The sequence below is a fragment of the Electrophorus electricus genome, chromosome 20 (assembly GCF_013358815.1).
Source record: "Electrophorus electricus isolate fEleEle1 chromosome 20, fEleEle1.pri, whole genome shotgun sequence".
Taxonomy (NCBI): Eukaryota; Metazoa; Chordata; class Actinopteri; order Gymnotiformes; family Gymnotidae; genus Electrophorus; species Electrophorus electricus.
In genome coordinates this window covers 7647538-7660377 of record NC_049554.1, presented here as the reverse complement: position 1 = coordinate 7660377, position 12840 = coordinate 7647538, and the positions used below count along the sequence as shown (strand labels likewise).

The 12840-nt window shown below is 40.2% G+C and overlaps 1 protein-coding gene across 4 annotated transcripts in view; it reads right to left on the bottom strand.

The window, feature by feature from the left end:
- Positions 1-12840, bottom strand: part of LOC113572410 (filamin-B) — a 55284-nt gene that overhangs the window by 21416 nt on the left and 21028 nt on the right. For all 4 annotated transcript variants that reach the window (XM_027001936.2, XM_027001937.2, XM_035520182.1 and 1 more), the window contains exons 8-20: positions 11632-11769; positions 10917-11040; positions 9298-9434; positions 8949-9142; positions 8736-8849; positions 6091-6234; positions 4534-4657; positions 4255-4415; positions 4043-4133; positions 3759-3928; positions 3486-3603; positions 2888-3150; positions 314-911 (exon numbers count right to left, since the gene is read on the bottom strand). In XM_027001936.2, the coding sequence (XP_026857737.2) occupies positions 314-911; positions 2888-3150; positions 3486-3603; positions 3759-3928; positions 4043-4133; positions 4255-4415; positions 4534-4657; positions 6091-6234; positions 8736-8849; positions 8949-9142; positions 9298-9434; positions 10917-11040; positions 11632-11769 (2376 nt within the window). The remainder of the gene's footprint in view (positions 1-313; positions 912-2887; positions 3151-3485; positions 3604-3758; positions 3929-4042; positions 4134-4254; positions 4416-4533; positions 4658-6090; positions 6235-8735; positions 8850-8948; positions 9143-9297; positions 9435-10916; positions 11041-11631; positions 11770-12840) is intronic.

The window sequence follows — 12840 nt, the reverse complement described above, 5'->3', positions numbered from 1 at the left end:
TTTAAAAAAAGACGAAGGGCCCTCTTTCTGGCTGTGATCATTCTAAGCATAATGAAACGTGAAGAGGTTCTGAAAGAAGAGGACTTTAATAACATCTCTGAAAAGTGAAAACCAAGAGTAAAGAAAAACAACGTCATGGAAAACTTTCTTAAATTGCAAGAAAGTAAGTGCTACCAAATAATTTGGCGGAGAAAATAAAATTCAAATTTTCCATTGTGTATTGGAATTAAGGATCTCCTGTGGATCAAAAAAAAAAAAGGTGATTCTGATAAGAAGACATTAAAAAATTCTAACTTAAAAAAGGTACACGTACCATCTACTGCCAGTCCTGGTCCGAAGACCTTCACCTTGCTGGTGTCAACAGCAGGATCCACTGCCACCTTGGCAGGGAAGTTAGGAACAGCCTTTCCCCCGTACTTCAGGAGCAGCGTGTACATGCTGGCCTTCAGCGGCACGTAAGTGACCGTGTATGTACCATCCTCATTGTCCAGGACCTCCGTCTTGGCCTTGGAGCCTGTCTCGGACACAGCCTCCCAGGATAGCTGCCCTGGACCAGCCTTGGCACAGTCCACATGCACAACGCTAACCTCACCAACTTTGCCACGCTTGAGGCCTGAGCCCGATGCCACCACCTTAATGGGGTCAAATGGGTACTGGATATTGGCACAGAAGGGTGAACCAGGGACGTGGATGTCCTCAAAGAGGATGTTGACCAGGTACTCGCCTGGCTCAGTGGGCAAGTAGGATACAGAGCAAGTTCCATCACCATTGTCCGAACACTCTATTTTGGCCTCAGTGGGACCCTCCACAGTGAGGCCGAGGCCGCCTGTGCCTGCTCCTTTAGTGTCAATGGTGAACTCAGCAGAGCTGCCCACCAGACCTCCTTTCAATCCTGGACCAAAAGCTTTTACCTGTGGGGAACAGCACCATTACTCCTTAGCTGCCACTCATACTTTCACAGATAATAGGCATGCAAGAATGAGCTGATAAACTGTAAAATCTTTATATTCTATACAAAAACGGAATCTGCTCATCATGCATCTAAAGAGAGCGAGCATGAGAGATTTCACAAGAAATGTAAATGAGTAATAACGATATACAAACACATTCAAAATGCACTTTACAATTACACACACACTCAACCCCTGTAGTAAACACGGTGTCCCATTTGGTCAGCTTCCCACCAGCAGGCTTCACTTTTTTCCAGTTCACCTTAGCAGAGGAAATTTTACCAAACTATTCCACCATGCTTATAAAAATATCAGCTTTAAGCATTGCATCAGCATAGGCAGACAATAAAATTTGTGAGTTAAGATCAGATTGTGAAAAATACACATATGATGGTCAGAGTTTTTCTAAATCAACCTCTTACAAGAGGTGACATGAGGTTCTAAATGATTCCTTAGAATTTAGACACATTTGATTCTGTACAATTAAAATCTCCAGATAAAACTAAGTAATTACAGCATTACAACTAGTGAACACAATGTATCTAGAAAAGAGAATTCTCCAACACCACTAGTGGTGCATATAAAACACGAAAACAAAGCACAACGTTCAAAAACAGCTCGAATCTTTAGTAATCGTCCCCCTATTATATCCTCCATTACAAATGACTGAGAAAGCCAGTTCTTTGAAAAGAGCACAGCCACTGAAAGCTGTTTTCATTTACATCCCTGGCTCCATTAATATTATCGCCAGACTGCAGACACTCATGATTAAAATGAAAACTAAATCTAGCCCACTAATACAAAAACATGAACCAAAAACTAGGCCATCTTGCTACAGTTGCTGGTTTAGCTTAGTCACCATCTCCTTTAGATGGAAGATCTCCTGATCAGTAAAACCTTCGTCTCATAAATCGCTTCTCAATTACTGAAAAGACTGTATGAAACCTGCCCGATCTGGAAAGTGCTCTTCCACCCATACCCCTTTTGCATGTTTTATATTTTCCATGAATACTCTCCTCATTTTCAAAGTATAAATTTCTCAAGGACCACTGGACAATAAAATACAAGGAAATGTTTGAAACAGACGAATCATGTTCAGCTTTTTCTGCCAAAACTTCATCAAAATGCTCACCCGTTCCCATAACTCATCACATGTTTATCCACCAAGATTCTAGGAACTAGCAGTCCCTTGCACGGTTCTCCTATCCCAATCGTCTCTAACCTCCAAAACTGCTTTACTCGAGCCATCGGAACACAGGACCGTACAAGATGGCCTTCCCCTCCGAACCAATGCACTTCGTCTTCGTTGTAGCAAAGACCATATAATTAAAATGATCGATTTTGAATTTAAATGTGACATTAAGATCAAGTCTTGTTATATTTCAAAATCATAAAAACATGCCTCCTAAAAGACATGTTTTAACAGCAACTGAGGGGGATTTGGTTTTTTTTTAGTCAGAGATATTAGTTGACCAAAAGAGAGACAAATCATGAATAGACTTTTATAAAACAGTGGTATGTTGGAAAATGCGACTCGCTTAGCAGGGTAACAAGAGGGAGAGCACTAAAGCAGCTTTCATTAATAATAACACCACAAACTATGACATCAGAAACCATCAATGCTATCCAGAAACAAAACAAACTAACTATTCACTTTCAATGCAGATAAGATACTGTCATACCCTACCATAGCCCCGACAGCACTCCTGTACTGAAACATTTACACCTACGGCCACTTTCACCGCATGCTGTTGGCTGAACTGCTTGAACGCCATTTTCTCCTGGGCTGCCATGCCACCCATGAAGAGATGACCACACTTGCACAAAACAAAAAACCACTGCACCAAAACAAAAAAAAAAAACCTCCAAAATCAAACCAAAACCAACCAAGTAGTTAAAAAAAAAAAAAAAAAAAAAAGAGAGAGAGAGATAAGAACCTTGCTGGGATCTGGGGGCAATGTGGCATCAACAGAGAAGGGGCACCCCAGCACTGGGTGGCCATCATAGAGGACATCCACAGTATAGGCACCTTCCTCATTGGGAATGTATTTGACCAGGCTGACGCCTTTGCCCAGCCTTTGCTCCACCACACAAGGCAGAGACTTGCCCGATGGGCTGGTGATCCGTGCTTCCATCTTCCCCTGGCCACCTGCTCCATTCATACAAACCATAAATTCCTGATCCTGTCCAACTTCCACTCCTGAAAAAGAGTTATAAAATATTAAAATGCATTAGATTTGGTCTAACTAGTGAAGACGTTTGTGCGTCAGTGCTAAGTACGTGTTGAACCCCTTACTAACTTCCTCCAAACCCTGAAAACAGACAAGTACCAATAAGACTCTCCTAAGGCAAGGACCAAGAAATCCATTTTACAGCAATGTTAATAATGTTGTCAACAAGCATGTGGTGAAAGTTAGAGGAGAGCACATTGCTTGTAGTAAGACACGTGGGGTGCTGGCAGCAGAAACACCAAAGATTATTTATGAAGTACCACAAAGCAAATGTTTGCATGTGCACACACAGGGGAGCACTCACTGTTCTCCAGTCCATCGACTCTGACCCTGCTGAGGTCCAGTGGGGCCACCACTCCCACAGCAAAGGGGCTTTTAGAGATGAGGTCACCTCCAAAGTTCACAGTTATCACCATCTCTCCCTGTAAGGAGAGCAACCAAGAATCTCAATATACTTGATGGATGGGCAAAAATCATGAAGTTATAAATATAGCTTTGGGATATTTTCCTCTTTAGCTGTCTGTAAACAAGTGACATGACATGCTTTTTTTTGAGGAGAAAAAACCCCCAACATTACCTGTTGGATGGGTGTGTATTTTACAGTGTAGGAATAGTCATAATTGTCAATGATCTCAAAGTCTTGTACAGGCTGCCCTTTGGCAGTGCCAGAGAACTGCACATCCAGAGGGGCTTTGCCTGCTCCTTTGGTATGAACTGTAAAATGAGTGGGTTTTCCACTCTCCACACCTGAAGAACAGAAGAGAGAGAAAGAGCGATAAAGGAATGGATACAAGTGAGACTATGCTCTGGAATATTGTGCTACTCAGGAAAAAATAAATAAATAAAAATAAATAAACAGACCTGCTCGAGCAAGCCCTGGCCCCTCAGCTTCAACTTTGGATGAGTCATGTGAAGGGTCCACTTTGACACGGAAAGGGCTGACAGGAATTTCCTGTCAATCGTCACAAATGCATGGGATTTTTGGGAGTAAAAGTAGTATATAGTAAAGTCTGAACGGGCATTATGAAAGCCTACCCAAATCAAACAAATCCCCCATGGTGATCTTCACTTACTTTATCTGTGAAAAGGACTTTGATGGTGAGGAATCCAGCTCCTGGTGGGACGTACTTGACAGTGATGGTATCATTTGAATTAGGAATGATGTCAAAATCAACATCCTCTTCCTTATCACTGATGACATTCGCTTCACACTTGATACCAACACTGACATCACCTGTAGGTTTAAACAAAAACAAACAAACAAAAAAAAAACCTTGAGGGATTCAATGCAATTAAAAACAAAAAACATTACATTTTTTAAAAGCCATGAAGTAGCAGTGTGTTTCTGTAACCTTCTCCAGCTTCTGTGCAATCCACAGTAAAGTGTGTGGGCTCATGAGCTTTTAGGCCAGTCCTTTCCACTCCAGGCCCAAAAACTTTCACTTTGTGAGGGTGACTTCCCTTTCCAACATGAACCTACAGCAGAAGACCTCAGTAGTGTTAAAAGATTCATTTAAATCACAAACAAGCTGCCAACAAATAAACACAAAATTAGAACATCTTACAGCAACTCGTTATACAACGTGTCTCTTTAAAGGAGCAATAAGTTGCATTTCCCCCAACTTCTCGATCAGAATTCTGCCACGGAAACATCTTCAACAGCAGGGAGAACACTGTAGAAAAGAAAAGCATTTCCCCAACCCACGTTGCACCCTAAGCCTGCATTAAATCATGGAAAAGTCTGTGGCTTATGTAAAATCCATGTTTGCATTCCATGAAACTACCTATTGTTCCTTTAGCAAAGAATTGTTCCTCATTTAATAGAAATACAAATATAGCATTTACAATGTATGACATGTCTACATTCCAAAATGCTAAAGATTCATAAGAATTTATTTTCAATGGCAACACAACAAGATCTCATATTAAAAATTTGTTTTGCAGAGAAGGTTTTTAGGATTTATTTTGGTTCTAGAAACATTGAATCCACAATTAATAAACCAGTCATTGACAAATTCATGAAAAGGTCCATTTTCTATAATTCCAAAATTACATGTGACTATAGAAATTTTCAAAATACAATTTTCTGAGGTCAGTTATTAAGCACTGCTGTTATCATGAAATGATGGCATCTAACATTTTTTTAAAACAATAATATTCAGGTCATGTTCCCCACATGACCTGAATATTATTGTTTTTAAAAATGTAGGAATGACTACAGAAAAATGTCTCGATGGCCATGAAATTTTGGATTTCGGTGTAACAGGGTTACATTCCTTGCAATCATTACCACAGAGAATCTGACATTTTCTCTCATATTAACATCACTTTAAAAGCAAATTAAATAATTCATAATTCAAATATAAAAAAGATTAAATGAAATGTGATCTTATGTTGTAAAAAAAAAATGCTTAAATTTCCTTGAAATAAAATTTTAGAATTAACAAATGTGTAGATGCACATAATATAATTGTAAAGTTAATTGTGTTAATTCACACAAAATGATTGAAAATAAAGGCCATTGAAATAATGAAATTAATTAAATTGTGGAGGAAAAAGATTAAAATAATTCATTTTGAACATACAAAAATATTAGACTTACAGTCAGTCATTAATGAAAACAATCAACACAAAAACAAAAACAACCCCCCACCAAATTAACTGAGAGAAACCAAGCAGCTCTCCTGTGTATAGGTGGTAATAATAATGATGGGTTTTCGTTTCACAATGGCAGTGTCAGGGGCTTCGGTCTTGGCTAGCATGTCCTGTCTTACCACAACTTCCAAAACTGCAGGGTATGCCTTCACCTCCACCACTTTAGTTGCCATTATTTCAGGAAGCTCAGGGTACTGGTTAGTCGTCAAGGTGTTAGTGGGTACTATAGAGATTCGGGGCTCAGATGGGCTTACCCTGAAAGGGCTGTTGGGAATGCTGACCCCTGCCCAGGTCACTGCCACCGTGTGCTTGACAGCTGAGGTGGGGGTATAGGAGCAGGCATAGACATTGTCACCTTTACTCTTCACCTTCACGTCAATGGGCACACCGTCAGCATTCTGAAGCACAAGGACACAGTATGCTATTACCATGCTCTGGATACTATTTACAGCCTTGCATGATAAATTAACCATGTGAAGTTTTCAGGCTATTATGCATCATATTTCAGTTATTACAAAATACTTTTTACAAAGTATCCATAAAATGGGTATGCTCACCCAGCCTCTCCTCTTCCACTAATTGACATCAACAAGCCACCAGGACCCTATCAGTATTTGTTATTGACTTTGCAGATTTCCCAGATTTTCCTAACCTAGTCACTCTAGTAAAAGGGGCTATTAATTTTGGTGATTTCAACATTCACTTCGAAAATTTAAAGGAGTACCATGGTATAAATGATCACATTTACAAATTAAAACAAATACTCTATAGGCACTTATTACCTCTCAACATCTTATCTGAAGAAAAGAAAAAAAAACTCTAGATTTAGTACAATTGCTCATATAACTAGGAATAAAAATAACACCAAAGCTCGGATTACATCATCTAGTAGGAATGAGCTCATTAATTTCTTCAGTGAGAAAATTAAGCACATTAGAGATAAGAGTATTAACAAGACATTCTGCTACATAAAGATCAGAACAAACAAGTCAAAAAAAGACTTTAGAATCCTTTACTCCTATCCAAGAACCAGAAGTTGCATCTCTGATCTCTCACAATCTTCACCTGCCCACACTTTCTTAAATAAATTAGAAGTGATTGAACTTTTACTAAAAGTAAATAAACTCCTTCTTGAACATTGGCTATGTTCCTAAATCATTCAAGTTAGTAGTAAATCAGGCCATTTATTAAAAAAAAAAAAAAAAAAAAAAAAAAAGAAAAGAAAAGAAAATTAAGTAAAATCACAACCCATGTTGCTTGTTAAACAATAGGCTGTTCTCAAACCTTCCATTTATTTTCAATATCCTAGGAAAAGCTGTAGTTCAGCAGCTAAGATCATACCTGTATCAGAACCGGATACATTAATCTTTCACTCAGGGTTTAGGCCTAAATCACATTACGGAAACAGCACTAATTAAAGTAGTTAATGACCCATCATTGGCATCAGCCCAGGCTTGTGTCTCTCTGCTTATATTGTTTGATCTCGGCAACACCATAGATCACAGTATTTTAATAGACAGACTCAAAAATAAAATGTTGGGATTAAGGGAATAACACTTTCCTGGTTTATATCTTATTTAGCTGATCATTACTAGTTTAGCATCAGGTCAGCAAATCAAATGGAAACCTTTCAGCATACATCAAGTTTAACTATGGTGTCCCACAAGGATCTGTTCTAGGGCCCTTGCTTTTTTCTTTATATATGCTAAGTCTAGGTGAAATCACATATTAACACTGTGCTAGTTCCCACTACTATGACGATGATACCCAGTTATATGTCTCAGCCAAACCAGAGGACAAATCCCATCTCCCAATCACACCTTCTTTAACAATTAAGCTCTTGGGCGTAATAATGGATCCCAGTCTCTCAATCGAAGCTCATGTAAATGTTTCTAGGATAGCCTTTCTCCACCTTTGGAACATTGCAAAGATTAGAATCATACCCACTTCACATGATGCAGAAAAGCTAGTCCATGCATTTATTACTTCAAGATTGGACTACTTTAATGCCTTACTATCTGGCTGTACCTAAACAAGTGCCTAAAAAAGCTTGCCTAAACAATCTCCAGCTAGTTCAAAATGCAGCAGCCAGAGTTCTTACCAGAACAAGAAAAAGTTAGATCACGTTTATTATAAAATACTTCTAATGACCCAAAAGCACTGAATGGTCTTGCCCCCAGTATCATGGCAAACTCCTTGTGCATCATGACCTGCCACATCTGCTTAGATCAAAAAGAGCAGGCTCTTTACTAGTACCAAGAAAAGAAAATCTACTGCAGGGGCAGAGCCTCTTTCTATAAAGCTCCCACACTAAGGAGCAACCTTCCTGTCAATGTTCGAGACTCAGAGTGTCCATATTTAAGGCTGATGGTAGTCATGTATTTTATTAACTACTTTCCATCTTAGGTAAAGGTGTAGATTTGGGTGTCCATGGGCACTGGGATGGCAAACTGGGATGTTTTGATGCCAGCACTAATGTAATGTATTCTCTCTTTCTGCTGAGGTACACACATACATCATTGAACCCAGTCTGGAAAATCTGAATATACCTTTACTGCTTATTCTTAATTTTTATAAAGAGGAGGATATGGGGATACGCCCCCCCATTTCTTTCTCTTGCTGTCTGGCATTTTTCCTTGCCACTGTCGCCCCTTGTCTCTCACTGGGGGCTTGGACTCCGACATGTGTAAAGCTGCGTTGAGACAATGGCTGTTGTAAAAAGTGCTACAAAAATTTATTTGACTTTGACCATTAAAAGCACAGAAAAAAAAAAGAAAGAAAGAAAGCCTTCAACTACAAATGTATACAAAAACTACTTGTAAAGGTTGATTCATGGCAATTAAAGGCAAATCTGCAACTTTAAGACCAGATTGATTTTGAATATCAATCTTGAGCTTACCTGTGCAATGATTTTCATGGGACCATTTCCTGCATCTTTAGCCTCGACTGTGAACTGAGTGGGCTTGTTGATAACACATCCAGTCTTCTCCAGACCTGGTCCATAGGCTTTAACCTAAACCAAATTACAGATACAACTGTCAGACTACCATCTGAACCCCAGTCCTGCTCACAGGAAGCTGGCCTCAGTCTTGAGTGTCAAGGGTACCTGTACCTCGTTGGGATTGCTGGCTTTGTTGTCTGGGACAATGTAGGACATGAACGGACTATCCTCGATGTCCTCGTCATCGCACATGATGTGTACGGCATATTCCCCGGGCTCTGTAGGCCAGTACTTTACATCACAAGAGCCGTCATTCTGGTCCACACACTCAATCCGGGCCTGTGATGGGCCCTCAATGGCAAAGCCTGTAAGATGCAAAAAATATGCAATTGGTGAGACAGCAGGTCATAAAGCTTTAACATTAATGGAATTTTATCCTGAAGACCATTCAGAGAAGAATACCAATTAAAATCTCTCTGAATGTCACGGACGTGATTGCTAAAAGATGCCATGAACCCACCAAGCACTCCAACATCCGTGCCGATAGACTCAGCCACAAAGTCAGCAGACTTGCCCACGATTCCGCCCTCCAATCCTGGGCCCCATGCTTGGACCTTCTGTGGCCCTGCCTCTGGGCCAACAAGAACCTCAAAGGGACTGCCATGACAATACAGAGCATAGAGCCAAGAGACATCACATACCAATTATTGCATATGTGTGTGTGCACTTGTAAAAGCTGATGTGTGCGCAAAGCGTCCTTGAGTCTGAAAAAGGTGCTATATAAATGTAAATAATAATCCTCCAGACCACAACCAGTTGATCTCATGCATGGCACTATCCACTGACTAATGGCATATAATGAAGTGTTTGTGTGACTGCCAGTTCCTACAGCATGACTCACTCACCATTTCAGAATACATTATACAATAAATTCTACAATATACAATAAATTCTCTGCAATGGACTGTATCCAGAAGTCTGGTGGAGAAGCCCTCAATGGAGGCTGTGAAAACAGGGTAAATGTTTAACAGAATAAATGATAGATGCCTGTGTGAGTGAGTGAGAGAGAAAGTGAGGCAGTTGTGGTAACAGCTCCCTGTCTCATTCTCTCAGTGAAGCATTTCAACAGGTCTTGTGGGGCACTCTGCTGGCCATGAGCTCACCAAATGCCATCAGTATAAAAGAACCCCTGGCTAATTGCGTAAATGCCAGGCTACTCAAGTGGTTACAAGTCCCATCCACATGGTTACAAGTATTCTTTTTGCTGAAGCTATGGAAACCATACCATCTGATGAACATGCTTCATTTGTTAGAGAGGACAAAAATAGTATAGAAAATATGCATGTCCTTATGCCATAAAAGCAGCTTCTCATTTCTAAAATAGACAATAATTGTTGGAAAATGAACTAATGGACCATCCCAAACAGAGGGCAAGTGGCCTCATCATATAAAATTAAACCACATGCCCATGACAGCTCACATTTATTAGGATGGCTCACCAGTCCTAATAAATGTGAAAGACAGTTTTGCACACAAAGGGCTTTCTATGTGGAAGTTCACTGTTGTCTTGTTGCACTAGACTCACCCCATTCACTCACTCACTCTCTCTCTCACACACACACACACACACACACACACACACACGACGACGCAATGTCACTACTCCCCAGATTTCATATGACTGAGCAGTACACTGAATGGATAAAGATGGTAAATAGCAAATATATCCAACTTGTAACCTGATCTAACTAGTAGGACTCCCAACATTGGTTTATGTGGTATATTTAACAACTTCACCTCTACAAGTGTTTTGTTTAACTCAGATCCTGAGGACATGTTCCAAAGTCTGCTCCAACTTAACCAGATGCACCCAAAAGTAGATCACACTGTTTATATACGAGTATGTCTTCATACCAAAACCCTAAATCCTAACCAACTCAGACAAGACCCCGAAAAACAGCATATGGACCTGCTAGACTGCATAATCTAAGAAAAGGGGCTTTCACAAATGTACTATACTGATTAGACAGCAAACAGGAGTTTGGCAGGAACATCATGTTTTAAAAAAGATTTCATATTCTCTAATTAGGCTACTAGTTAAAAGGATTGTAAGGATACAAAGAAGTTATAGAAATGCACCTCTTGGGAATATGCTGGCCATCCCATGTGATGACTACAGTGTGCTTGCCGTGCATTTTAGGGTAGTACTCATAGGCATACATGCCATCCATCGACTCCTTCAGCTTCACTGGCTCCTCCATGCCTTCAGAGAGAAAAACAAAAACAAAAATGCACACACTACTGTAACCTTGACCATGAAATGGAGCTATCTGGAATACTGTGCAGCATGCCTCCTATTCTCTGCACTGTGTACAATAGGCCTACTCTGACGAACAGTAGATCAACAATTACAGTACAGATGGTGTAGGAAAAATATCCGTGAAACATGGAGTCTTAGTCTGTGCTCTGCTATGACACAGGCAGCTCACTAATCATAGTAAGAAGAGCCTGGCACAAAGTCTGCTTTTTCAGTTACAGTAATACCATCTGAGCCTCAGAGGCTGGTATGGCATAGGAAGCCTCCACCCTGGCCCGCTCTCCCATAGATTGATATTTTACTGCTACATTTTCCAAGTCACCTTGTGAACTCCAATCAAGCAAAGTGGAGCAGCCATGGGAGTTCAGTGAGCCCACACAGGCTCTCAAAGGTCACAATATGTCAGTTTGAAAATCAAAAAGAGGGAAGTTACAGCATTAAAGTAAAGGCAGGATGAGGCAGTGGAAGGAGAGCGAGCAAGAGAGCGAGCGCACACATGAGAAAGATTCCAGAGTGAAAGATGAATGAGTTACTCACTGGGACCTTTGACTATGACCTTTAGTTTGCCACTTCCTGCGCTCTGGGTGTCCACTTTGAAATTGGCCACCTGATGCACGCGCACTCCTCTGGGCTGCAGGCCTCTGCCAGTCGCATGGCAAGCACCAGGAGCAGATGCTGAAACACACACGATGTGTCATCTTAATGCCTGAACAATTTGTCTTGCTCAATTTTATGCTCTGAATGCATGTTATAAATAAGAGAAGAGTCACACAAGTGCTTCCTCAAAAGAGCTCAACAGGCCTATGGCATGCCTGGGTAACAGGCCACTGGGATGACGAGCACTCCACCTGCACTGCTCTGCTCCACTCTCCCTCAGCTCTCATTAGGCCAGAGTAAAAATAACAGGACTGCAGGCAGGTTAGAGTCAGTCCCAAGATGCACATCAATGCATAAATATATGCATCATTATGGTCAAGAACATAACTACACTCAACATGAAGCTATAAATCGAGTTCTTAAATGTGTAATCAATAACTTGGACTAACTGTTCACTTACAAATAGTAGTCAAACTCAACTATATACAAGAATCCATATAGTAGCTATAGCAAGTTTCTGAGTTAGCCTGGAAAATATCCAGAGATAATGCTGTTTCTGAACAAAATGGGGCCAAATGTATTAGCTCAAAAATGTTTAAAATGACAAAAAAAAAACACTTTTCCTTTGAGCTCAGTTGGACATTCATTAAGCGCATGCTTTCAGTTCCTGAGGTAATGCTCACCAAACCATGCCCACCACAAAAGCTCCAAAGAACAAGGGGAATAAGGATCATCAAGCCAGCTGTGGGTTGTGTTCTCTGTGGGCTTGGCACTCTTGGCAAAGCACAGCTCACACCAATTATTCATTCATTGTTATTTTTATTTTTTAAAGCATTATAGCCAAAAAAAAAAAAAAAAGAAAAAGAAAAAAAGTTGGTTTTAATGGCCTGGAAAAATGTTACCACAGTGAAAAGCAAGAGTCTAAAAATCAAGAGTCACCTAGACACATGTTTGCTGAAAAACATGGGTACCAACTAGAAAAAAAAAAAAAAAAAAGCTTCAGGAGCTGAGGAGCAAGAATACCTCTGCCACATACATTACTAGCCAAAAAAAAAAAACCACACCAGAGAGCACCCCCCCACCCCCACCAAAACCTGATTTTTTACTTTTTCAAAAATGATGAAATAGTTGAACTTTCCTGAGTTTTTG